At 42.9% G+C, this 27914-nt stretch overlaps 2 protein-coding genes across 2 annotated transcripts; both read left to right on the top strand.

Annotated features, from left to right (window-relative positions):
• Positions 1–3858: 3858 nt before the first annotated feature.
• On the top strand, positions 3859–5270 carry LOC130469082 (uncharacterized). Its single transcript, XM_056838068.1, has 4 exons — positions 3859–4169; positions 4275–4424; positions 4496–4594; positions 4673–5270. The coding sequence occupies exons 3-4, from the start codon at positions 4523–4525 to the stop codon at positions 5198–5200; spliced, it is 600 nt and encodes a 199-aa protein (XP_056694046.1). The 5' UTR covers positions 3859–4169; positions 4275–4424; positions 4496–4522; the 3' UTR covers positions 5201–5270.
• A 20531-nt stretch (positions 5271–25801) lies between these two features.
• Positions 25802–26593, top strand: LOC130469741 (uncharacterized). The gene is made up of 2 exons (XM_056839197.1): positions 25802–26168; positions 26412–26593. Exons 1-2 carry the CDS (start codon positions 25802–25804, stop codon positions 26591–26593), a joined length of 549 nt encoding a protein of 182 aa, XP_056695175.1.
• Positions 26594–27914: the final 1321 nt, after the last annotated feature.

Below are 27914 nucleotides of genomic sequence, written 5' to 3'. Positions count from 1 at the left end.
ATATTGAAAGGTGCATAATTGAAATTTGTACTTGGGCACATGAGATTCGAACGCCAAGCGGCTCCTTAAAAATAAGTGCGCCCGACACGAATTCAAAGCCAAAAATCTCAACTTGGGAGAGGTTTCTCAACCCAAATATCCTAGATTTTGTATGTTAAACTTGAACTTGAAAGCTTGAATATTGAAGTTTTGAACTTGAGATGATTGAAACTTGAACTTGAAATGATCCTAGTTTAGGGAAATAACTATGAATAACCCTAAACATGGTAAGATCTTGAAAATTGAAAACTTGAACTTGTATATTGAAAATGGAGTTTTGAATCTCAAAAGACTAAACCTTTAAATGTTAAAAGGTGTTATCTTTGATTACCCCATGTTTGATAGTGATTCTAGTCCAAGAGGTGATTGTAAACAACTTGGACATCCTTGAATCTTTGAAAATTGTATTTTGTATTTTGGAAAAGTTTGTATTTTTGGAAAACATGTGTGATTGTTGCAAGTGGTGTTTTTTAATGATTAAAAACACCAACTTGCTAATCATTTAGAAATCAAAGCAACATAGTAGATTAAAATGGGATTCGGATTTACCTAGTTAGATTTAGGCAAGAGCCCCCAATTGCTTTTTTTGAATTTAGGAATTTTGTATGTGTTTTTGAGGAGTTTTTGAGTTGTATTTTGAGGCGTAATGTCGAAATTACGATGTTGTATTGTTGTTCTCCTCCCCCATTATGCTGGAAATGAGGGGTATTTATAGAAGGAATTGGTGCAAGGCACCAGCACACGTCAGCGCAGGGCGCTGGACCAGCGCTGGGCGCTGGTGACGTGGCTTGAATGCCGCCAAAGCAAGGACGGGGAATCCTTCCTTGTTTCGTCTTGTAGTGTTGTACCTGTTGTACGAATAGTACTAGGTTTGGCGTTTTGTATTTGCTTGGAGGTTAAGGCATCGTTTAGCGTCTAAAAACAAGGTTTTTGAATTCCGGTTTTACGGGACGGGGCCCGGCATGCACGGTTTTGTGGGTCGGCGCCCGAATTTGACTTGCCTTATATGATTTTGAGTGGAAAAGGCCTAGTAAAACCAATGGGATGGTCTACTAGATGAGATTGTACTTGGATTTTGAAATTGGATTTTGGAAGTTGTATTTTGTACCGAGTTCCGGGAGGGGAACGGTCTCGTGGGTTGGATTTTGGATCTTGAATTCGGAAATATTCTTAGCAATTGGGATTTTCGCTTGGAGTTACTCCAATCACCTAACAAGGATAATGGTATCGTCATCATCCCAAAGGGGAGACACAAATTAGGTGTCTACAGGAGCCCCCACTTTGACTGAGCGTTCGGTTAGGAAAGCGCAAGTCAAAGTATTTCGAAAGGGATGGAGAATGATCAAGATGTTCTGCAATCGAGACCACTCTTTGTACGCCGGTACCTGCATAAAACAGGCGTTAGAAAAAAGGATAGAGTCTACCTCGGTGCGGTTGGTGATGACTCCGGTTTGTACTTGTACCTTTTCGCCTTCAGTTCAGGACGGAGCTTGGCATCGAAAATTTTGAATTTTTGAACCTTGAATTTTTGAATTTGAATACCCGGAGTTGATCCGTTGGGATGTGCTTTGCTGGGGATAAGAGCTTTTTACTGGCCCTTAGAATTTGGAATTTCAACTGACTTTCCCGGAGCTTGGGTCCGTTGGGAGCTGGACGCCTGAGTCGTTGTATTTTTTGGACTTTGTATTCTTGAAATATTCATCTGTTTGCACTTGGAGATACAGGCGTATACCCGTATTTTTAATGGATGGTTCGATGCGACGCTTGATGCTTGGTGCGGAAGACCGTAGCAGCAAAGGACGTGCAATCAGCACGGGAGACCACGCGCGCTGCAGATTCGCGCATGCAGCAGGTCGGCGCAGTGCGCTGGGGCGGTGCCTGACGCGGGGCTGAGCTATAAAAGCTCCCCTTGCCGTGCCATTTTGAGGCACACTCTCTTGAATTCTTTGCTCTTTTCTCTCTCAAAGGTCGATTAGGCTCTTCCCTTGATCTTGTTCTTGCCTTGTCCATGTACGTATTTCATGTTTTTTCTTATGAAATAACTCTAGGATTGCATGTAGTTTTGATTTTCTCGTACTTTGAAATGATGCTTGTATGCTTAAGCTTTTTGAATCTTGTAGATGACTGTTTGATAGCCACTTGAACTTGAACTTGAACTGTTGGAACTTGTAGATTTGAATCTTTTGAAATTTCTTGAAAGTATGTTTTTGTATCGGCTTCGGCATGGATAGCCTAGGCGCTGATGCAGAACTTGTATACCTGTTTCGGCGTGGGTAGCATAGGCGTTGGTGTAGAACTTGAATACCTGCTTCGGCGTGGGTAGCCTAGGCGTTGGTGTAGAACTTGTATACCTGCTTCAGCGTGGGTAGCTTAGGCGTTGGTGTAGAACTTGTATACCTGCTTCGGCGTGGGTAGCCTAGGCGTTGGTGTAGAACTTGTATCTTGAACTAGAGGTCCACTGGGGATTTGTCTTGAATTTTTGGCTTTGTATAGGCCAGTATTGGATAGCCCCCAGTTTAGGATTTTGACACTTTGTATGATACTTGATTTAGTATGCCTCGTCACACTCGGAGGAAGCTCGCTGAATCATCTGTGGTTTGAGCCGCTGAGGAAGACGCTTTGGATGATGAAGCGGCTGCAATAAATGCGCCAGGTAGGGGTATGGTTCCCCGAGATGCACCTGCTTACCCTGGTACTGGTTGGATCCCTTCCGACCTGGGCCGGATTGACACTTGTCTCAGCGGCCTCGCGCTGGCATGGTGAGTCTTGTACTGTGCTTTGAATTTGTATCTTGTAATTGTACAGGTCTTGAGCTAACTCGTTCACCTGTAGGCCGATGGAAAGCCATTCCGTACCTACTGGCCCTTGGTGGAGGTTCAGAGGGCCTTTAAAGCTCTTCCTGCTGATGAGGAAGCTATGGAGATTTTGTCGCAGATGGGCCTGGCCGATTTCTGGCGTACCATGGGAGGTTCTTCGAAGAGAACGGGGATTAAAAACCGTTTGTGGGCTTTGTTAGAGCGGTGGTGGGATACCACCAACACTTTCCACATGGCATGGGGGGAGATCACTATGACCCCTTTTGAGTTTGCTATGATTACATGTCTTCCTTTTTCTGAGAGGAATGTGACCTTTGATTCTGAGCTGACGTGGCGCTCGGCCGCTGCCAGGGACTTGCTCGGCCCTGTTGTTGACTTGTCTGATGATGATGCTCACGCTTTCGTAAAGGTGATTGTGGAGGCTATCTGTGGTGGGGGTGTGTCCGCGGAGCAGAGGGTTAGGCTCTTCCTCCTAGCCTCGGTGAGTAGAGTGATGGCCCCGAGTAGGAACAGTCGGGTGCACATCAAATTCTTGTCCTCTTTACGGGACTTGGGAGCTGTTTCGAGCTATAACTGGGGTGGCTTGGCGTACAACCACCTTTTGTACGAGATGAAGCGGGCCTCCCAGACTGCACTGGGGAATGACCCGAGCATGGCTGCTCTGTGGAGCGTGATGGAGGTATTTGAGACTCCTTGTACTTTGTACTTTGTATTTGTATGCTTGTATTTTGAACTTGACTGATGTTTTGCTTGTTCCTTGAAAGATTTGGATCTATGAGCACTTTCCGACTTTGGCGCCCGATCGTGCTAGAGATGCGACTTACCCGTATGCTGCCTCTTGGATAGGAGCGGTGCGCATGGGTGCATCTTTGGCGGCTTCTCGCAGGGCTTGGAGAGTTCTATCCGCTGAAGATGTAATCTTTTGTACTGTTTTTCTCTCTTGTATTTGTATTTGTACTGTTGCCTGAGTTGTTTTCTTTGCAGGTGGTATGGCGTCCTTTTGCCAACACGGTTGTTCCTGTCTCGGCTGCTCGTGCCCATTTCCTGTCTGGGCGGCGGGTTTAGCTTCCAGGGGTGTACCGCCATATGTGGTATCTGGGGGAGCGAGTGTCCCTTCAACACCATTCGGGGGATAGGCTTGTCACCAAGGATCCACCGGAGTCCATGTTGGCTCTGGATGAAGATCTTGCCCGGCTCTATGCGGAGGCTAGGGGCGAGGCTGTTTGCCGCTCTTGAAGGGAGTTTGTACACAGGAAGGGGAGCTATGACGACTTCTTGAGGAGGCTGACCCCACCAGTACGCTTCGTACTGCGGGTGAGCTTTTGAACCTTGTATCTTGTATCCTTGTATTCTTGTATTCTTGTATTGATTGCATGATTGTAGGATTGTATGATTGTATGATTGTATGATTGTATGTAGGAGGAGGAGGTTGATCCTGAGGACATTCCTCATGCTGATAGGATCCTCCGCTATGAGAACTCGGACGGGGAAGAGGTGGTGGAGACCATTCATTGGGCTTCTCCTCCGCACCGGAAATCATATGATGCTGTACCTGAGCATTACGCCCCTGTAAGTACTGTTGCATTTTTGAAACTGTTTGAACTTTGTATGAGAAAATTGATCTTGAATTTTGTATGTAGGCGCCTCGGGTGAGAGTGCGTCGTTGGATGCTCTTGCTTGATTCTTGGAAGAGACAGTGTGCCAAGCTGACCCGGAAGCTTTCTGGCCGGAACAGAGAGGTACCTCACTTGACCTTGAAACTTGTATACTGGAAATTCAAACTGGGAAATTGATTCTTGAAATTGTATTTTGTATAGGAGCGCCATCGGGACCGTAGAGATTCCGTTGACAGAGAGCCTCAGGCGGAGACGTCCTCGGGACAAGAGGGACCGAGCTTGGAGCTGGGAAAGGGGTGCGGTGCTGGTGCTCATCAGAGGCATTCTGATGCTGAGAGGGGAGCTCCCCCTTTTGTACATGTTGATCCCACCAGGCATTCATTTGGAGGTGCTAGCGGTTCAAGACCCTTTGTTCCTCCTTCCGGTTACTACTTCGGAGGAAGTGGCCCTCAGCCTTGGGGTGCAGGTTCATGGGCTTGCTATGCGGAGATGGAGAGGATGCGTCAGACTCAGATGTTTGGGTCGTACCCGTATATGCCGACGCCGCCGCCTTATCAGTGTTCCTCTCCTCAGCAGGGAGTTCATCCCTCCACTGGCACACTTCGTATCTCGGAGGAGGATCCTAGTACCCCTGGGACGGAGCTGGATCGGGAGCTGGAGCGCCTTAGGAGGCGTAACAGGGACAAGGCACCCGTGATTGATGTCTCTGCCGGTGATGTTTCAGACTGACCCTGCATGGTAGCGAGTTCCAGATTGCCTGGGTTGATTTTGTATAGGCTGGATTGTATTGTATTTGTATGGCTTGACACTTGAATTTTGTATGGTTGAATTGGCTTTGAACTTGAATTGGTTTGAAGTTTTTTGAAGGTTGGCTTTATATGTTTGAATGCTTGAAATTGTATGCGTTGTGTGTGCCTTGAAATTTTGTAGCTATATGCATGCATGATAAATTTGCATAAAAATTTGAAAAAAATTTGCCCATTTTTTCGGGTGTATATACCCACTATAAGCCCCCACTTTGACTGAGGTTTTTTGGTTAGGAAAAGCGCAAGTCAAAGTATATTTAACTCTTGCTATGCATATGCAGACTCGACTTAGGACGCCGATCTAGGACTAGGATGCTTGAATTTTGAATAAAATTGACCCGAAATCTGCCCGAAGCGTTGATCCGGACTGCTTGAAGTTGCGCGGTTTGCGGCTTTGGAAACTTGAATAATGGAGGTTGTACTCTGCTGTCCGAAGCACTAAAGAGTGTGTACTCGGAGTCATAAGAGAGGACGGTGGCCTCGTCCTTAGATGCAGGCCCCTGCGCCTGGCGCCCGTCGGCTGTCGTGCAAGCCGACTCTTGTATAAATAGGGAGCTTTTTGGATCATTTCTTGCATTAATCCTTCCTTGCTATCATTGCATACTGCTTCCTCTCGAAAAGAAAAGAAAATATGGCTGTGTCCTTTGAGAGTGCCTTGAACTCGTGGCTTGGTTCGCTAGGCAAATTGGAGAAAAGGGAGCTTGATGGCATGCATCTTGGGGTGCTCGTCTCTTTCCGGTTTGTAAAATTGGATTTGCACCTCATTCTTGCTGCTCTGGAGGCTTGGGACCCGAATCATCATGTCTTCCGTTTTGGCAATAATGAGGTATGTCCCCTCCCTGAGGAATTTAGTGCTATATTAGGGTGGCCCTTGATGCTGGAGCCATGCATGCCTAGTGTTGAAGAACACTTTTTCTTGAGTTTTGAAAGGTATTTGGGCTTGAAGCCCCCACTTTTGAGTGCTGTTGTATATGGCAGAGGGGTGGATTTGTCCCTCTTTGTCACCTACTTTGCTGGGCTTGATGTTCCCAAAGTATTCCGCCTGAGAGCCTTGAGTTTTTGTATATTCGCTCGCTTTCTCTTTTCGAAACAGGGGTTTGGCAAATGCCTCCCTAATAGAAAATGTAGAGCAGTTTGCTAATGGTCGGGACCCAATGCCGCTTGTGATTGGCGAGACATTGATGGGCCTTGATATGCTGAAGTCGGACCCCTCTTCCTTGCCATCGGGAAGTCCGGTGTTACTCCAAGTAAGGATCTGGAGCTTTCTTTTATGTTGAATTTGTACTTGTATTTGAATTTTGAATGTTGAATTTTGAAACGTGCTTCTTGTATACTCCCCAAGGTTTGGCTTATGGAGAGGCTCATGTTGGTGGCACCACCGGAGAACATGGCGAGCTATAATAGAAAGGGATTCACTGTGCGACCCACATTGTATGGACGGCTTTCTTTGGATGAGTGGCGGTGTGCACTCTCTGGGATTGAATCTTGTATAAAGTGGGTAGTTCCTTGGTGGGGAATTGCTGCTATGAGACATGCCCCTGGTTCTACTGCTTTGAGGGTGCCAAGCCTCACAATGCTAGTCTTCTACTCGCCTGCTCGAGTGATGAGACAATATGGCTTGAAACAGGAGATCCCGGACCGTACTAAAGAGAACCTGAAACCTGTTGTGCTGAATGCGAGTCGACTTGAAGTTTGGAGGCGGCATTGGGTTGCCAAACCATTCTTGAGTATCCAGTTCCCACCTGAGTCAGTTACTCTGTTTGCGGGGTATATTGTATGGATGAGAGGCCTAAGCAAGAGGGACATTTCTTTCTCCGGACCAGCTAGAGTCCGAGGTTCTAGAGCTTGACGTCCTGCATTAACGGACTATGAGGAAGGTGACGGGAGAGTGGCCCATCCGGTGCTTGACCGTTCGAAATCCAAAGGAGGTTCGTCGTCCTCCCGTCTTAGAAGGCTTGCAAGTTCCTTCTCCCGCCGCTTGGGCAAGGGGAAGATTGATGATTGATTGCGGGAGGAGTCAGGGGATAGTACTCAAGGTGCTAAGACTCGAGAGCATAGTCGCCCGACCCTAGATCTTTGTAGGCTAAATGTGTTTGGAATGAATTGTGTTTGGAATGTGTTTGTAATGTGTTTGGAAGATGTGTTTAGAAGATGTGTTTAGGAAGTGAAAAGGCTTTTGAACTTTGCTTCACTTGATCCTGACTTTGTATTTGAATTAGCTTTGAAGGCCTTAGGGCTAAATAAAGAGTTATTGTGTTAAATTCCGCTTGAACATGCTTTGCTTTGAATTGGCACATTTGGAATAAAAACAACAACAATTTTGAGTTTTGAATTTTGATTAGATTTTTAGGATGACCTTAATTGAGGAAATTTTGAATTTTTTGGTATTAAAGTGGCCGGGCCTCGAAATGAGGTTGCCTACGTGTCCCGTTAGGGAATCAGGCCGGACGTAGTTCTGACTACCTTACAGGACCTGAATTTGGATTCTTGAATTTGAACATGGAACTTAGACATAGAACTTCTTGAATTGATCGAGGTTGGTCAGAGATCTGAATTTTGTCCCGTCGATGTCTGTTAGTTCGACTGCTCCCCCAGAGAGGATTTTCTTGACAATGTATGGGCCTGCCCAGTTGGGTTTGAATTTTCCCCTTGGGTCCATGGTGCTTTTGCGAAGGGCTTTCAGGACAAGCTCGCCTTCCTTGATGTTTCGGGTTCTGACCCTTTTGTTGAAATTTCTGGCCACTCGGCGCTGATAGAATTGTACATGGTGAGCGGCTTGAAGCCGTCGCTCATCGAGCATGACTAGTTCGTCATATCTGGCTTGTACCCATGCAGCTTTTGGGATTTTTCTTTCGAGGACTATCCTTAGAGAAGGTATCTCTAGCTCGATAGGTTGTACTGCTTCCATTCATAGACCAATGAGAACGGAGTTGCACCAGTTGAAGTGCGAATTGAAGTTCGATATCCCCACAATGCGAAATGCAGCTTTTGGGGCCAGTCCTTGTAATTGGTAGTCATTTTCATGATGATGGTCCTGACATTCTTGTTGGCTGCTTCAACTGCCCCATTGGTTTGCGGGCGATAAGGTGAAGAGCGATGATGTTGAATTTCCCGGAGCATGGGTCCGTTGGGATTGTTGTATTGAAGATTGTATGGTATCCCCTTTTGAAATTCGAACTATTGAAGCTTGTAGATGTTTCTAGAACTTTAACCTTGGAGTTGGTAACTTGAATTTTGTACTTTGGAATCGTAGATGCCTTGCTTGGCACAACCTTGCTCGGTTAGAGATTATAGAACTTGAATTTTGTAATTTGGAATTGTAGATGCCTTGCTTGGCACAACCTTGCTCGATTAGAGATTATAGAACTTGAATTTTGTACTTTGGAATTGTGGATGCCTTGCTTGGCACAACCTTGCTCGGTTAGAGATTATAGAACTTGAATTTTGAATCTTTGTACTTGTTGAATGGGTCTTCACATTCTCCTTGGAAATGGGTTCCCTTGATACTTGGATTTCTTGAATAAACCCGGCCTCTAGCTGCTTAGAGACTTCTTCTTGAATTTTGAGGGAAACATCCGGTTTCATGCGACGGAGTTTCTGCTTGATGGGTTTTGAACCTGGAATAAGGGGAATTGCATGCTGACCGATGCTTGGATCAACCCCTGGCATATCATGATAGGACCATGCGAAGACATCCACATACTCTGAGAGTAGCTTGATAAGATTGTCCCGCTCTGCTTGAGAAAGAGTTAAACCAATCTGAACTAGTTTTGAATCACTGTTGTTAAAAAGGTTGATTTTATCCGTTTCCTCAATTATGGGCGTCCTGTTTTCGTGATTTTCGATAGCTTTTAGAAATTCAAAGTCAGTTTCTTGTAAAGCAAAGTTGTTTGGATTAGGATTGTGTTTTGAATTAGGACTCGAAGAGTAAGTAGAAATTGAAGTGTTATTGAAATCAGCAATCATTACATCGATTGTTTTGACTTGAAGCTCGGCCTTTAGAGGCTCTTGATTGATGCAAGACTCTAGCCCTAGACTCTTGGACTCAGTGCTAGACTCGGATCCAGACTCATCCTCGGACTCGGACTCGCTCATCATAGATCCTTCGCCCACAGTAATCTTGAACATTTTGCCATTTGGATTGATTCTTGAAAGGGACTTGAAGCTTGATTTGTAGGAGATGAATTGACTGCTCGTTCGACGCCGGCTATGAGGGAGGCTAGGGCTGATGGAGGTCTTTTCAACCTCTCTCCTCTTCGGCGAACCCACAGGATCCTCGGACTCCTAGTTAGAACAAACCAGACGATTTTAGAACTTGGACTTCCCGACACATGATGTGATATGCATGTAATGAATGAGACCTAGACTTTGACTCTAAGTGCCACTCCGAAGATTCGGGATTTTAGATTTTGTACTTGTATTCGGGATTTGCAACCCGTTGGAAATGTTTGAGAGGAGCGTTCATTCTTTTGTGAAAGTTGGCTCTTGTACTAGAACTTGGAACGTCGAAAAAGAATATTTCGACCTATTGGAAATTGGACTTATTCGAAGGGAATTTCAACCCGCTCAAGAATTTGGACTCGTACTAGGAATTTGAATTTTGTATTATTTCTATGAAATTTAAACCCGTCAATATTTTAGGGGAGTTTCAACCCATTGGATTTGGAATATTTGAAGGGAATTTCAACCCGCTCGAGAATTGGAATTTGCATTATTTTAGGGGAGTTTCAACCCGTCGGAAGATTGGACTTGTATTATTTTAGGGGAGTTTCAACCCGCTGAGTGGAATCTCGAACTTGTATTATTTCTGGGGAGTTTCAACCCGTCGATAGAATTTGAACTTGTATTATTTCAGGGGATTTTCAACCCGTTGGAAATGTTTTGAATTTTGTATTGGGGAGCAATGGAAAGCAAGATTTTTTGGAATTTGAATTTGGCTTGAAATTTGAACTTTGAGATGGAAAGGACGCACTTTTGTATGGGGCTTTGTATTTGAAAAATCCGGCATTATGCCGCTGTGGATTTGAAACATTGAATTTAGGAACTTGAAAGTCCGGCATTATGCCGCCGTGGACTCGGAATCTTGAAGTATAGGACCTTGAGGTTTGAAACATGGAATAGAAAAGTCGGCATTACGACGGTATGAATTTGGAACTTGATCTTTGAAGCTTTGAAATTTTAAAGGGTCGAGTTGGCAAGTTGGCATTATGCCGGTATGGGCTCGAATATTTGAACTTGAGACTTTGAGGTTGGAATAGGCAACTTGAGTTTGAGGTTTGAAGACTTGAATGTTTGAAATAGGAAATCTGGCATGACGCCGTTGGATTTGGATTTGGATTTGAAACTTGAACTAGAAAATCCGGTATTATGGCGCCGTTGGATTTGAGGTTTGAGTTTGGAAATGGAAATTTTGACTAGAAGATCCGGCGTTATGGTGCCGTTGGATTGAGTATTGACTTGAAACTTGAGACTCGAAATTGGAACTAGAAAGTCCGGCATTATGGCGCCGTTGGATTTGGACTTGAAAAATTGAGGTTCTAGAAAATTCGGATTTGAACTTGAAACTCGAAATTTGGACTAGAAAATCCGGCATTATGACGCCGTTGGATTTGACTTTTGAGGTTTGGACTCGAAAATTTGGATTGAATTTGCAACTTGAAATTTGGACTAGAAAATCCGACATTATGACGCCGTTGGATTTGACTTTTGACTTGAAAACTTGAGGTTTTGGATTTGAAATTTGAAACTTGAAATTTGGATTAGAAAATCCGGCATTATGACGCCGTTGGATTGAATTTTGAATTTTGAATTTGGACTCGAAAATCCGGCATTATGACGCCGTTGGATTGAATTTTGAATTTGGAGCTTGGAATTTGGACTCGAAAATCCGGCATTATGACGCCGTTGGATTGAATTTGAATTTGGCATTTGGAATTTGGACTTGAAAATCCGGCATTATGACGCCGTTGGATTGAATTTTGAATTTGGCATTTGTGCGTGAGGCGTGTTTAAGGGTTTGGAATCAAATGGAGTGACACTCCTAAAGACCCTAAAATCGGCGATTTAGATGCATGAGGTTTGAATGATGCTCCTAGGGGTTTGGTTTCCTAGTTGGAGGCTAATTGGTTTTGGCAAGCTAGAACTCAAGGTTAGCCATTCACGCGTGCAAAGACGCCCACACAATGCACAAGTAGCACGTTGTCACACTAATCATGAATATGAATGCGACATGCAAAGTTCTCAACCTAAGGTCGGTCTAAGTTTTGTATGATGCAAGTGGTCGGCTTTGGGTGTCAAAAGGTGCTTGGCTAAGAGACGGATCCGGCGACAAGCATTCACATCCGCCTAAAGGAAGTGCGTGTCGGCAGACGGCCTCCATACTTGACATCGGGAATGTCAAGTAAATGCCAAGTTTCGGTAGGCGCGGAAATGGTCACACACTTTGGTCGGGAACTGTATGGAGAGTCACCATTTCGTTGCCCCCGGGGCTAGCCCGAATGTAGAACACATCCGTTTGCGCAAGGGTAGAAATTCATTTTGCACAATATGGTTTTCGAAAAATGCATGAAATGCCTAGAATTTGAAATTGAAATCGTACTTGATTTTGTATTTGTAAAGCTCGTTTTTCGGCACTTGTTCACGAGGCTTGGGAGCGTCCTTCCAGATTCAAAAACAGACTAACTCCCAACACGAAAAGTTAAGCAAAAGTGGGCGACGAGCCACTGTGAGCCACTGTCCTGGATGCAGGTAGTGGCGTTGGGCGCAGGGGCTGCGCCTAGCGCCAATGCTGGCATCCAGTACTTCGGCAGATCAGTGGCTTGTTGCTCGAAATCTGCCCACATTTTCGAATTGAAATAAGTAGATTCCCCAGGAGAGTCGCCAGAATTGTAGGGGGGTTTTTTTTTTTCCGTTCCTACAAGGGGGGAGGCCGACTCGTTTAGAGAACCGTTTGAATTTTTGTACCTCGAAGGAGTCGCCACCAAACATTTTTTAAAGTCTCGTTTGGAAAGACCGCAAGTGACTCTATGTTGGATAAGGCCTTGAATCCTTGAAACGGATGGGTGAGATCCGGGCACGGGAACAAAATGCTTATTCGGCGAGCTTTAGAAATATTCAAGTACGTTGGCACAACATTGTTTTTGAAAATAAACCCTAGATTAGACTATGTGGGTTTGCATTAAGAGCAAATTGAATCTCTAATTGTATGGTGGTCACTTTGCTTTAAAGATTTATTTAAGGAACCTAAGGCCGGTTTGTCCAAAAATATCTTTGTTAAGCGTGATGTAACCTTTGTATTTTGTTGTATTTAGCATGTTGGTGATGAAAGCGATAAAGCAAATAAAGCAACATCAAAATACTAAATAAAGTGCGGAATTAGTAAATACAAGACCCCCTAGAAAAGGACTAGGGAGTAGGTCCACATTGCCTAGAAATGGACTAGGCAAGTAAAGATGCGGAATTGAAATTGCGATATTGAAATTGCGTTATTGAAATTGCGGTATTGAAATTGCGTTATTGAAAGTGCGATATTGAAAGTGCGATATTGAAATTGCGGTATTGAAAGGTGCGATATTGAAATTGCAATATTGAAAGGTGCATAATTGAAATTTGTACTTGGGCACATGAGATTCGAACGCCAAGCGGCTCCTTAAAAATAAGTGCGTCCGACACGAATTCAAAGCCAAAAATCTCAATTTGGGAGAGGTTGCTCAACCCAAATATCCTAGATTTTGTATGTTAAACTTGAACTTGAAAGCTTGAATATTGAAGTTTTGAACTTGAGATGATTGAAACTTGAACTTGAAATGATCCTAGTTTAGGGAAATAACTATGAATAACCCTAAACATGGTAAGATCTTGAAAATTGAAAACTTGAACTTGTATATTGAAAATGGAGTTTTGAATCTCAAAAGACTAAACCTTTAAATGTTAAAAGGTGTTATATTTGATTACCCCATGTTTGATAGTGATTCTAGTCTAAGAGGTGATTGTAAACAACTTGGACATCCTTGAATCTTTGAAAATTGTATTTTGTATTTTGGAAAAGTTTGTATTTTTGGAAAACATGTGTGATTGTTGCAAGTGGTGTATTTTAATGATTAAAAACACCAACTTGCTAATCATTTAGAAATCAAAGCAACATAGTAGATTAAAATGGGATTCGGATTTACCTAGTTAGATTTAGGCAAGAGCTCCCAATTGCTTTTTTTGAATTTAGGAATTTTGTATGTGTTTTTGAGGAGTTTTTGAGTTGTATTTTGAGGCGTAATGTCGAAATTACGACGTTGTATTGTTGTTCTCCTCCCCCATTATGCTGGAAATCAGGGGTATTTATAGAAGGAATTGGTGCAAGGCATCAGCACACGTCAGCGCAGGGCGCTGGACCAGCGCTGGGCGCTGGTGACGTGGCTTGAATGCCGCGAAAGCAAGGACCGAGAATCCGTCCTTGTTTCGTCTTGTAGTGTTGTACCTGTTGTACGAATAGTACTAGGTTTGGCGGTTTGTATTTTCTTGGAGTTTAAGGCATCGTTTAGCGTCTAAAAACAAGCCTTTCTCGGGTTTTTGAATTCCGGTTTTACGGGACGGGGCCCGGCATGCTCGGTTTTGTGGGTCGGGGCCCGAATTTGACTTGCCTTATATGATTTTGAGTGGAAAAGGCCTAGTAAAACCAATGGGATGGATTACTAGATGAGATCGTACTTGGATTTTGAAATTGGATTTTGGAAGTTGTATTTTGTACCGAGTTCCGGGAGGGGAACGGTCTCGGGGGTTGGATTTTGGATCTTGAATTTGGAAATATTCTTAGCAATTGGGATTTCCGCCTGGAGTTACTCCAATCACCTAACAAGGATAATGGTATCGTCATCATCCCAAAGGGGAGACACAAATTAGGTGTCTACACCGGCCAAAACCAAACTCCGCCGGGCGGACACCTAAGGGTAGATGCCAATACTGTCATGGAGGAAAACCTAGACTTCCCGGTATGAGCTGGGAAGCTTAAGGATATCTTGGCCGGATTCAAGGTGTAGATGGATACTCTCAGGGACGAAATTCGAGCCATCCTTCTTCAGTCTTACGGGACGGGGGTAACATTCTACAATGGAATCACTAGGTCTAATGTCTTGCGGCAGGACCAGCCTCGGAATGATGAGCGAGATAGACGTTTTGAGTAGACGAGGACTTCACATCAAACCATGGTCCCGCGTTGGATCCTAGTGCCTGCTTGACTTGAGCCAAGACCGTCTAGGAGAATGCCGACGGCTCAGCTTGAACGGCCCCGTGAAACAGAGCTCTCAGACACAAGCTCCACTCCAGTTATGGAAGATAAGCCTCTTGCCTCTTATTCACGACGCCCAACTAGAACCACCATGAGTCATATGGATAGCGGACGGCGAAGAGCTTCTCATGTAAGGAGGCAAGATCCTATCTGTCATATACAGCAAGGGGTAGCCGGCTTGATACTTGACTATACCACTCCCTTTTGTGCCGATATCATGAATGCTCCTAAAGAACCTAAAGTTAAGTCACCGTCCATCGACACTTATGACGGCACCTCAGATCCTGATGTGCATCATCTGGCGTACCGTCATCACATGTATGTTCAAGGAACCACTGAAGCTACTTGGTGCAAGTACTTCCCAACCACGCTGAAAGGGGTTGCCTCAAAATAGTTTGAGAAATTGCCGGCTAGAACTATCAACACCTTTGCAGAGCTGGAAATGTTGTTTTCTGCTAGATTCATGGCCTACAAAGAGGAAAAGAAAACAAGCATGCATTTAGGACGCATCCAGCAAGGTAAAGACGAATCTCTTCGCAATTATGTGAGACGGTTCAACTTAGAGTCAGGGAAAATACCAGATTTGCCGGATGTGGTAGCTTTTGATAGCTTCTTTAGAGGGCTCAAGAAGGGGTCCTTCAACTTTGATTTGGTTGAGAAGAGTTTAAGAACCATGGTTGACGCTTTGGATGAAACCGAGTCTTTCATCCATGCTATTGAGATTTGTTTCGTCCCAACGGAATCTAAGGGAAAAGAAACAACTGATCACCCTTAGCGAAAGGATAGGTCCGACAAAAAAGTCCAACCATCCGAATGGGACCTGGGAAATTGATGGAAAGGGATTTCAGGCAAACTCTTTGAGTGGGAAAAAAAGAGGTCGACCCTATGACAAAGAAAAATTTGAATAGAACAACGATCTCTACACCATTTTGTTAGATATCAATAACAAGTATGAGATCGACTGTCCATTTCCTATGAATTCACCGGTTGAGACCCGTGACAGTAATATCTATTGTATGTTCCATTGTGACGTGGGGCACTACACGAAGGATTGTAAGAGTTTGCGCCAAGCTCTTGATGGGTTAGCGGCCAAAGGATTCCTAAAAGCATACATCAGCACAAACGCAGGGGGCTCTGGAAAGAAATTTTACAAGAAAAGCAAACCAGTCGCGATGGCAATGACACAGATCCAAAGTGTGTGGCAGTTATCTCTGGTGGTCTGGCAGCTGGAGGCCCAACTACGCGGGGACAAAAGGATTATGCAAGCCGGTTGGGTCAGGTAATGTGCTCTGGAAAGGCATCGATGGATCATTTCCCAAAGGTAGAAATTTGTGAGGCCGATAGGGGAAAGATAGCAACTCCTCATGACGTCCCCTTGGTAGTGGAGTTGAGGGTAGAAAACCTCAAAGTGAGACGCATCCTGGTAGACACTGGAAGTGTTAGGTTATGATACATATGACAATTCATAAATCATGCGGAAACAACCATTAAGCCAGGAATACATATTATTTACACATAATCATTTAGCATAGTTTAGATGCATACTCTTTGTTGCGTGCCTTCCCTAGCTGCGCCCGAACCGAACAAGAACAAGTCTTTAGGACTCCAAGTGTCGTCCCTCCGTAGATAGTCCACAGCACGTCCGGATCCGCCTTAAGATTGACCAACTAGAATCGCCCTTAAGGTACTAATAATTTCGGCACTTTTAGGCAAGGTATGTGACTGAATTTTTCTCTCAAAAACTCACTTTGAATACTTGAAAACTCGTTATAAATTGTGAACCCAGGCCACATATTTATAGGGGTATGGAAAGAGAATTGGAATCCTACTAGGATACGAATTAATTAAATTAGAATCCTAGTGGAACTCTTATTTAATTAATTTATCTTTTAGGATTAGGAATTTAATCATTAAACGAATTCTATACGCTTTAGGATTCGAGTAACACACTTCGAGTAATACGCTAGCACCCCACGCAGGCCTTGCGGCCCACGCACAGCGCCAGCCCACTCGTCGCAGCCCCGCGCGCGCGCCCAAGCTTCGGCTGGGCCTGGCTTTTGCGCTGGGCCTGGTCGCATGCTTGGCGTGTGGTTTGTTGCGCTTGGCTTGCTGGGCGATGGCCCCGGCTTTGTGCTGGGCCTTCGTATGGCAGGCCTCGTCCGATCCTAATTCGTACGATGCGCTTCCGATTAAATTCTCGATTCCGGAATTCATTTCCGATACGAACAATATTTAATATTTCTGATTCCGGAATTAATTTCCGTTTCGAACAAATATTTAATATTTCCGTTTCCGGAATTATTTTCCGATTCCGATAATATTTCCGATTCAGACAATATTTCCGTTTTCGGCAATATTTCCGATTCCGGCAATATTTCTATTTCCGATAATATTTTCCGATACGTACCATGTTTCCGTTTCCGGCAACATCTACGACTTGGATAATATTTATATTTCCGATACGATCCATATTTCCGTTTCCGGCAATATCATCGTTTCCGGAGTATTCATTTTCTTGCCTTTGACGATCTCAGCTCCCACTGAAACCAAGATCCGTCGATTCCGAATATCCATAGATGGAGTATTTAATGCCATTAAATACTTGATCCGTTTACGTACTATTTGTGTGACCCTACGGGTTCAGTCAAGAGTAAGCTGTGGATTAATATCATTAATTCCACTTGAACTGAAGCGGCCTCTAGCTAGGCATTCAGCTCACTTGATCTCACTGAATTATTAACTTGTTAATTAATACTGAACCGCATTTATTAGACTTAATATTGAATGCATACTTGGACCAAGGGCATTATTTCCTTCAGTCTCCCACTTGTCCTTAGGGACAAGTGTGCATTTCCTAATTCCTTTGTCGCTCGATGCTTGCTCTTGAACATAAGGTAAGAGTTGTCATCCTTATTATGTCCAGAGGTGTTCCTCGGTTTCAGAGTTCAACTGATCAAATAAACAGATAATCATAGCCTATGATTCATCCGAGCACGGCTATGCATTTCACAGTTTCTAGCTCTCCGAGTGGCCTTGTACAACTTTTAAGCATCTCATCCCGATTTATGGGAGGACAATCCCAATCTTGCGATCTTGAGATTAGACTTAGTTTGATAGGTGATTACCTGAGCGTTGCCTTTATAGCCTCCTTTTACGGTGCGACGGTTGGTCAACGTCAAAGCAACCAGTTCTCAAACAAGTAATCTCAAAACACTCAGGTATTGAGGATTTAGTGTCTAATAATTTTAATGAAATTTACTTATGACAGATTTTCATCTCTTACAGTAAAGTTTCATAGGTCTGTCCGATACTAGTCTTCCCAAAGTAAGTATCTATGCAAATGATTACGACATTGCCATGTCCACATAGTTCAAGAAACAGAAGTACTAGTCATCTTGCATTCTAGTCGTCTAACGTTTTCTATGCGTCCAATTTGATAGAAAACTCCGACTAGGGACCATTTTCAACCTTTGACATTCAAGTTCACTTGATAGACATTTCTTAGTCACAGGACTGGTCCTGACAGTCTATCTTGAATATATCGTCAAATTGAAGGGACTCATCATTTAATTAACCACAAATTAAATGGAAAAATGAATTCTTTTCATTTATTGTGAATGATTAACCAATAATGTTTTACAAAGATTTAAACTCTAAAACTTTAAAACATTAAACAGAGACATCAAAGCCATTCTCCAATATGCTTGATTCCCATAGCTGCAGTGTACGAGTTGTGCTTCGCCTGCGGCAGAGGTTTAGTCAATGGATCTGATATGTTGTCATCAGTTCCAATTTTGCTTATCTCGACTTCTTTTCTTTCAACGAACTCTCGTAGAAGGTGAAATCTACGAAGTACATGCTTGACTCTCTGGTGGTGTCTAGGCTCCTTTGCCTGTGCAATAGCTCCGTTATTATCACAATACAGGGCTATTGGTCCTTTAATGGAGGGGACTACACCAAGTTCACCTATGAACTTCCTTAGCCATATAGCTTCCTTTGCTGCTTCATGTGCAGCAATGTACTCCGCTTCAGTTGTAGAATCCGCAATGGTGCTTTGCTTAGCACTTTTCCAGCTTACTGCTCCTCCGTTGAGGCAGAAGACAAACCCAGACTGTGATCTGAAATCATCTTTGTCGGTTTGGAAACTTGCGTCCGTATAGCCTTTAACAATTAATTCATCATCTCCACCATAGAGCAGGAAGTCATCTTTGTGCCTTTTCAGGTACTTCAGAATATTCTTGGCAGCAGTCCAATGCGCCTCTCCTGGGTCTGACTGGTATCTGCTCGTAGCACTGAGTGCGTACGCAACATCCGGGCGTGTACATATCATAGCATACATTATTGAACCAATCAATGATGCATATGGAATCCCATTCATTCGTCTACGCTCATCAAGTGTTTTTGGGCACTGAGTCTTGCTTAGAGTCATTCCATGAGACATGGGTAGGTAGCCTCGCTTGGAGTCCGCCATCTTGAACCTATCAAGCACCTTATTGATATAAGTGCTCTGACTAAGTCCAATCATCCTTTTAGATCTATCTCTGTAAATCTTGATGCCCAATATGTACTGTGCTTCTCCTAGATCTTTCATCGAAAAACATTTCCCAAGCCAAATCTTGACAGAGTTCAACATAGGAATGTCATTTCCGATAAGTAATATGTCGTCGACATATAATACTAGGAAAGCAATTTTGCTCCCACTGACCTTCTTGTATACACAAGATTCGTCTGCGTTCTTGATGAAACCAAAGTCACTGGCTGCTTCATCAAAACGTATATTCCAGCTCCTGGATGCCTGCTTCAATCCGTAGATTGACTTCTTTAGCTTGCATACCTTTTTAGCATTCTTTGGATCCTCAAAACCTTCAGGCTGTGTCATAAACACAGTTTCTGTTAAAACACCGTTTAAGAAAGAAGTTTTGACATCCATCTGCCATATTTCGTAATCGTAATATGCAGCGATTGCTAACATTATCCGAATAGACTTTAGCATTGCAACTGGTGAAAAGGTTTCATCGTAATCCACACCGTGGACTTGCCTGTAACCTTTTGCAACCAATCTAGCTTTGGAAACTTCAAGTTTCCCATCCTTGTCCTTTTTCAGTTTGAAAACCCATTTGCTTCCAATGGCTTGGTAGCCATCTGGCAAATCGACCAAATCCCATACTGGTTTTCAGACATGGAGTCTAATTCAGATTGCATGGCTTCTTGCCATTGCTTGGAGCTAGGGCTCGTCATAGCTTGTTTGTAAGTCGCAGGTTCATCACTTTTAAGTAATAGAACGTCATAGCTCTCGTTCGTCAAAATACCTAAGTACCTTTCCGGTTGAGATCTATATCTTTGCGATCTACGCGGGGTAACATTTCTAGATTGACCATGATTCTCACCAGATTCTTCTAAAGATCTCTGAGTTTCATCCTGAATGTCATCTTGAGCATTCTCTAGAGTTTGTTGTTCGACTCGAATTTCTTCGAGGTCTACTTTTCTCCCACTTGTCATTTTGGAAATGTGATCTTTCTCCAAAAAAACACCATCTCGAGCAACAAACACCTTGTTCTCAGATGTATTGTAGAAGTAATACCCCTTTGTTTCCTTTGGATAGCCCACAAGGATACATTTGTCAGATTTTGGATGAAGTTTGTCTGAAATTAATCGTTTGACGTATACTTCACATCCCCAAATCTTAAGAAAGGACACATTTGGAGGCTTTCCAAACCATAATTCGTATGGAGTCTTTTCGACAGCTTTAGACGGAGCTATATTTATAGTGAGTGCAGCTGTATTTAGTGCATGTCCCCAAAATTCTAATGGAAGTTTGGCCTGACCCATCATTGACCTGACCATGTCTAGCAAGGTTCTGTTCCTCCGTTCCGACACACCGTTCCATTGTGGTGTTCCAGGAGGAGTCAATTCTGATAGAATTCCACATTCTTTCAGATGGTCATCAAATTCATAGCTCAGATATTCACCGCCTCTATCAGACCGCAGTGCCTTAATCTTCTTGCCTAATTGATTCTCTACTTCACTCTGAAATTCCTTGAATTTGTCAAAGGATTCAGACTTATGCTTCATTAGGTAGACATAACCATATCTACTGAAGTCATCAGTGAAAGTGATAAAGTAGCTGAAACCACCTCTAGCATTTGTACTCATTGGTCCACATACATCTGTATGGATTAAACCCAATAGTTCATTTGCTCTTTCTCCAACTTTAGAGAAAGGTTGCTTTGTCATTTTGCCAAGTAAACATGATTCGCATTTACCATAATCCTCTAAGTCAAATGGTTCTAGAATTCCTTCCTTTTGAAGTCTTTCTAAGCGTTTCAAGTTTATATGGCCTAATCGACAATGCCACAGATAGGTGAGATCTGAATCATCCTTTTTGGCCTTTTTGGTATTTATGTTATATACTTGTTTGTCGTGATCTAATAAATAAAGTCCATTGACTAATCTAGCAGATCCATAAAACATCTCTTTAAAATAAAACGAACAACTATTGTCTTTTATTAAAAAGGAAAATCCCTTAGCATCTAAGCAAGAAACTGAAATGATGTTTTTAGTAAGACTTGGAACATGGAAACATTCTTCCAGTTCCAAAACTAGCCCGGAGGGCAACGACAAATAGTAAGTTCCTACAGCTAATGCAGCAATCCGTGCTCCATTTCCCACTCGTAGGTCGACTTCACCCTTGCTTAACTTTCTACTTCTTCTTAGTCCCTGTGGATTGGAACATAAGTGTGAGCCACAACCTGTATCTAATACCCAAGAAGTTGAATTAGCAAGTATACAGTCTATAACGAAAATACCTGAAGATGGAACGACTGTTCCGTTCTTCTGATCTTCCTTTAGCTTCAAGCAATCTCTCTTCCAATGCCCCTTCTTCTTGCAGTAGAAGCATTCGGATTCAGAAGTGGGTTGACTGACCTTCCTCTTTACAGATTTGGCGCCAGTTTTCTTAGTTGGGCTGGCCTTGTTGCCACCTTTCTTAGCATTCCTCTTCTTTCCAGATTTCTTGAACTTGCCCCCACGCACCATAAGCACATCATGCTTATCACTTTTGAGCGTCTTTTCAGCGGTCTTCAGCATACCGTGAAGCTCAGTGAGCGTTTTGTCCAGACTATTCATACTGTAGTTCAGTTTGAACTGATCATACCCGCTATGAAGAGAATGGAGGATGGTGTCTATAGCCATTTCCTGAGAAAATTGCTGATCCAGCCGACTCATATTCTCAATGAGTCCAATCATTTTGAGAACATGTGGACTTACGGGCTCGCCTTTCTTAAGCTTGGTCTCAAGAATTTGCCTATGAGTCTCGAATCTTTCGACTCGAGCCAGATCTTGGAACATGTTCTTCAACTCACTGATGATTGTGAAAGCATCTGAGTTGATGAACGTTTTCTGCAGATCCGCACTCATGGTGGCGAGCATTAGACATTTCACATCCTTGTTGGCATCAATCCAACGATTGAGGGCTGCCTGAGTGACCCCGTCGCCTGCGGCTTCGGGCATCGCCTTTTCTAGGACATACTCCTTTTCTTCCTGCATAAGAACTATTTGCAAGTTCCTTTGCCAGTCAAGGAAGTTTTTCCCGTTCAACTTCTCCTTTTAGAGAATTGATCGAATGTTGAATGAATTGTTGTTTGCCATATTAAAAACTACCATTGAAAAGAATAAACAAATAAATAACCATTCACAGTTTCTCTTAATAAACTTAAATTCTAGCATACATGCATAATTCAATGTTTATTAAGCATTTTATTCAAGTTATGTGTTCCGGCAGGTGTGAATAAAATGATTCCAAGATCCTAAAATCATTGATGAACTAAGCACAGTTTGTCGACTTAATCCTAAAACATCTTAGGTAAGCAAAAGCCTTTTGCTAATAGTCTAGAAACTATTCTTCGTTGATAGGTACGTCTAAGAACTTATTAGGTAAACCTATCGATTTTGCCACGACATAAAAGGACTCCTTACTTATATCGTTGAGTTTCACCAAAACTAACATGTACTCACAATTATTTGTGTACCTTGCCCCTTTAGGACCAATAAGTAACACCTCGCTGAGCGAAAACTATTACTAGATTGATGTAAAGGATATCCAAGCAAGTGTATATTTTGGCATGGCACCTTTTAACTCAATTTTTAAGTTTGGAACTTAAGGCTCTTACTATGTTGGTTAGATTTTAAGTGAACTAAAATCCTTAATCATGCAACATAATCAAGCTTTTGATCTCATGCATTTTAAGACATATTTAAAAGCAATAAATAACTTAAAACATGCATAAGATAAATGTGATCTAGTATGGCCCGACTTCATCTTGAAGCTTCAACTTCAAAGTCCGTCTCGAAAATCTCCGTGGGAGGCACCATTTTCTTCAAATAGGATAAGCTATAATTAAAACTAATTACAACTATTTGATGGTACGCAGACCATATTTGAATTGAAAAACGACTTTGGTACTTTAGACCAATTACATTCAAATTAATGGTACGCATACCATATTTTCTATCCTATTTGGGCCATACTAGTCACTTCATAACCTGCAAAACAGTACATATACAATATATACCATTCACCTATTCATTATCATGAATGGCCCACATAGTTGGTTAGTAAAACACATTATGCATCACGTAAACATTTGCAGCATTTAATCAAGGGCACCAATAATCTACCAATTATTCAGTCCTTATTAATTCTAATCAAGTTATTTTAACCTTAAGGATTTGTAGACCTAATCAAGAGTTTATGACTAAAAAGGGCTCCCACTCAAACCAATAAATTCATATGCTTTACTAATTTTAAACATAAAAATGTATTTCTAGTCTAACCGGAAACATACAAATTTAATTAAAATTTAAAGCTCATATAAATTTATAATTGAATCCAAAAGTTTAATTTAATTTCAGTCGTATTTAAATTAATTCATGATTTTAATTTTAGTAAAATAATTAGAATAAATAAAATTTATTATAATTACAATATTCAAAATTAAAATCCAAGAAAATAATTTAAATTATTAATTTTAAAATTAATTAAAATTACGTAAACTGAAAATTTTTAAATTAAAATTTCAAAACGAATTAATCGCAACGCAAACACCCTACGCATCGCACGCCCATGGGCCACACGCACACAGCCATCGCTGGCCATGTGCGCGCAGCCCACGCTGCGTTGCATAGCTGCTACTGCTATCCTTCGCAAGGCTCCACGCGAGCTTGTGCTCGCTGCGCGCACTCGCTGTGCGCGCTCGCCAGCGCTCCCTTGATGCGAGCCAGCGCTCGCTGCGCACGCTCGCCAGCGCTCGCTGCGCGAGGCATCGACGCTGGGCGCAGCACTCGTGGCACGCGAGCTTGCGCTCGCTGCGCGCGAGGCTGCGCGCGCTTGTGCGAGGCAGTGCGCGTTGTGGCGCAGCTCGCTTGCTGCCCATACGCGACTGCCGTGCCTTGCCTTCGCCCATGCCCATTCGTCCATTGCTCATAGCCCACGACACAAGGCAGGGCTGCTGCCTTGTGCTCGTGCACCATGGCCTTGCTCATTGCATTCGTGCCGCATGGGCGACGAGCTCCCTTGCTCGTCGTCACATGCCCGCACTATACAACACAATTTTAGAATGCCTTTTACATGCGGAATTGACACAAAAATCATTCGATTTGGATGAGTAACGAAGAAACTGCCGAAAAACTGCGTACGTATAATTAAATAAACGCAATTTGCAATTAATTAACAATTACGAAAATTAATCACCCCTTTTAATTCTTGCAAATTTGTAATATTTAACCATGTTCATGCAATTTAGATTATGAAAATAATAAGAGGCTCGTGATACCACTGTTAGGTTATGATACATATGACAATTCATAAATCATGCGGAAACAACCATTAAGCCAGGAATACATATTATTTACACATAATCATTTAGCATAGTTTAGATGCATACTCTTTGTTGCGTGCCTTCCCTAGCTGCACCCGAACCGAACAAGAACAAGTCTTTAGGACTCCAAGTGTCGTCCCTCCGTAGATAGTCCACAGCACGTCCGGATCCGCCTTAAGATTGACCAACTAGAATCGCCCTTAAGGTACTAATAATTTCGGCACTTTTAGGCAAGGTATGTGACTGAATTTTTCTCTCAAAAACTCACTTTGAATACTTGAAAACTCGTTATAAATTGTGAACCCAGGCCACATATTTATAGGGGTATGGAAAGAGAATTGGAATCCTACTAGGATACGAATTAATTAAATTAGAATCCTAGTGGAACTCTTATTTAATTAATTTATCTTTTAGGATTAGGAATTTAATCATTAAACGAATTCTATACGCTTTAGGGTTCGAGTAACACACTTCGAGTAATACGCTAGCACCGCACGTAGGCCTTGCGGCCCACGCACAGCGCCAGCCCACTCGTCGCAGCCCCGCGCGCGCGCCCAAGCTTCGGCTGGGCCTGGCTTTTGCGCTGGGCCTGGTCGCATGCTTGGCGTGTGGTTTGTTGCGCTTGGCTTGCTGGGCGATGGCCCCGGCTTTGTGCTGGGCCTTCGTCTGGCAGGCCTCGTCCGATGCTAATTCGTACGATGCGCTTCCGATTAAATTCTCGATTCCGGAATTCATTTCCGATACGAACAATATTTAATATTTCCGATTCCGGAATTAATTTCCGTTTCGAACAAATATTTAATATTTCCGTTTCCGGAATTATTTTCCGATTCCGATAATATTTCCGATTCAGACAATATTTCCGTTTCCGGCAATATTTCCGATTCCGGCAATATTTCTATTTCCGATAATATTTTCCGATACGTACCATGTTTCCGTTTCCGGCAACATCTACGACTTGGATAATATTTATATTTCCGATACGATCCATATTTCCGTTTCCGGCAATATCATCGTTTCCGGAGTATTCATTTGCTTGCCTTTGACGATCTCAGCTCCCACTGAAACCAAGATCCGTCGATTCCGAATATCCATAGATGGAGTATTTAATGCCATTAAATACTTGATCCGTTTACGTACTATTTGTGTGACCCTACGGGTCCAGTCAAGAGTAAGCTGTGGATTAATATCATTAATTCCACTTGAACTGAAGCGGCCTCTAGCTAGGCATTCAGCTCACTTGATCTCACTGAATTATTAACTTGTTAATTAATACTGAACCGCATTTATTAGACTTAACATTGAATGCATACTTGGTCCAAGGGCATTATTTCCTTCAGGAAGCTTATCTGATATTATTAGTCTGGCATGTATGAAACGTCTTGAGCATGATCCCAAGACGATTGAGAAAATCCATTATCCCATCATTGGATTCGGAGGCGGTGTAATCCATCCTCAGGGCATTATTACTTTACCGCTTCGAGTAGGAGGGAGACATCAAAGCAAAAATTTGAATGTTCAGTTTTTGATTGTGAAGTACTTAACGACATATAATATCATTTTGGGACGACGCACGCTTAATCAAGCAAAAGCAGTGATCGTCAGTCATCTCATGCTAATGAAATATGTTTGTGATAAGGGAACAGTTGGCACCATTCATGGCGATCAGCAGCAGGCTCGGGATTTCTATCTAACTACTCTAAATCCCGAGGCTTGGGGATCGGGTAAGATCAATGAAGGTAAACCGGTTCAAAGAGGAAATTGGAAGAAACTGAAGTCAAAATCAAAAAGGAAACTTCTACCATCGCAACGATACATATGGAAACTTGGCGATATGAGCCTTTGGAGGGCACTATGAAATTGTGCTCGATGAGAAATGTTCGGATAGGACGGTGCCGGTCGGAGTTTCTCCTGAGATCATCTTGGGGCAGAATTGGTCATCCTCTTGAGAGAATTTCATGACATCTTTGCTTTCACTATAGAGGAAATACCAAGCATTGACCCAAATGTGGCCGTCCATAAGCTCAATGTAGATGGCGCTTTGAAACCCGTTCGTCAAAAGAAACGAAACCATGGAGAAGCAAGAAACAAGGCTGCGGCCGAGGAAGTTCAAAAGTTGTTAGATGCTAGCTTCATTTTCCTTAGTCAATATCCGAATGGGTAGAAAATCTGGTATTGGTACCAAAGCCAAATGGGTCCTAGAGAATGTGTGTAGACTGCACAGACCTGAATAAGGCGTGCCCAAGAGACAGTTTTCCTTTGCCAAAGATTGACCGTCTAGTAGACTCAACTGCTGGCCATGCCATGATGTCCTTTATGGATGCCTACTCTGGTTTTCATCAAATTCCTCTATGGCTGGATGATTAGGAGAAAACATCATTCGTCGCCGAGCAAGGGTTGTACTACTATAAAGTAACGTCGTTCGGTCTCAAAAATGCACCAGCCACTTTTCAACGCTTAGTGAACACAGTTTTCACCAATCAGCTGGGTCGTAACATCGAAGCATATATTGATGACATGGTTGCGAAAAGCAAGCAGCGTGAAAATCACCTCGCTGATCTAAAGGAAACTTTTGAGACACTCCGGAAATACAAGATGAAGTTAAATCATGAAGAAATGTGTTTTTGGAGTACTGTAAGGCAAGTTTCTAGGGTTCCTCATTGATGAAAGGGGAATAGAGGCCAACCTTGATAAAGTACAGACATAGATATGACGTCACCAAAAACCGTGAAGGAGGTCCAACGGCTTACAAGATGCTTGGCCACTATGGGGCGCTTCCTATCTAGAGAAGGTGATAAACGCCATTACTTTTTCGGCACCATCAAGAAAAAGCCGAAATTTGAGTGGACTGGGTCGGCCGAATCTACCTTTACAAGTCTGAAAGAACATCTCCATACACTGCCACGGCTCGTCAGTTCCCTTTAAGGCGAAACCCTGTACGTCTATTTGGCAATCTCTGAATGGTCTTTCAGTGTTGCACTATTGACAGAAAGGGAAGGAGTTCAAGTCTCTGTCTGTTTTGTGAGTCGGCCGAAACTGCCTTTACAAGGCTGAAAGAACATCTCCACACACTGCTGTTAGGGGGGAAAATACCCTCTTAGTGATATGTCCAAATGTGCCACCATGGAGCATGCGTGGCTGCCAGAAAGGCAGGACATTACAGCTGCCAACTTGCTCTCAACGGTTGAAAGAAGACAGCAGCGGTTACATGATTAAATAGAGTACGACATTAACTGCCTTCATTAAGTATAATTATGTGTATTAATTTGTGAACGTTACACTCATTATGTAAGGCCTATAAAATGGCTTAGATGGCTCTTTCTGTACATAGAAGCTCCTCTTGCTAATAATACTCTCACTTATTCTCCTACGACTTACTCTTGTCACTTTGCATTATCTAGCTCAATCGATTGTTAGCACCATCCTGAAGACAAGTTCGGTTCTAAGCAGAATTTGTCCAAAACAATTTGGCGCCCACCGTGGGG

The sequence above is a fragment of the Spinacia oleracea genome, chromosome 3, assembly GCF_020520425.1.
Source record: "Spinacia oleracea cultivar Varoflay chromosome 3, BTI_SOV_V1, whole genome shotgun sequence".
NCBI classification, from domain to species: domain Eukaryota; kingdom Viridiplantae; phylum Streptophyta; class Magnoliopsida; order Caryophyllales; family Amaranthaceae; genus Spinacia; species Spinacia oleracea.
This window is presented reverse-complemented; position numbering and strand designations above follow the sequence as displayed.

Bases quoted from the DNA above. Each gene is read 5' to 3' on its own strand.
- LOC130469082 (XM_056838068.1), top strand. From the start codon at position 4,523: ATGCTCTTGCTTGATTCTTGGAAGAGACAGTGTGCCAAGCTGACCCGG. The intron at 4,595-4,672 runs GTACCTCACTTG...TATTTTGTATAG, and splicing joins TTTCTGGCCGGAACAGAGAG to GAGCGCCATCGGGACCGTAG.
- LOC130469741 (XM_056839197.1), top strand. From the start codon at position 25,802: ATGAAACGTCTTGAGCATGATCCCAAGACGATTGAGAAAATCCATTAT. The intron at 26,169-26,411 runs GTAAACCGGTTC...CTTTCACTATAG, and splicing joins ATCGGGTAAGATCAATGAAG to AGGAAATACCAAGCATTGAC.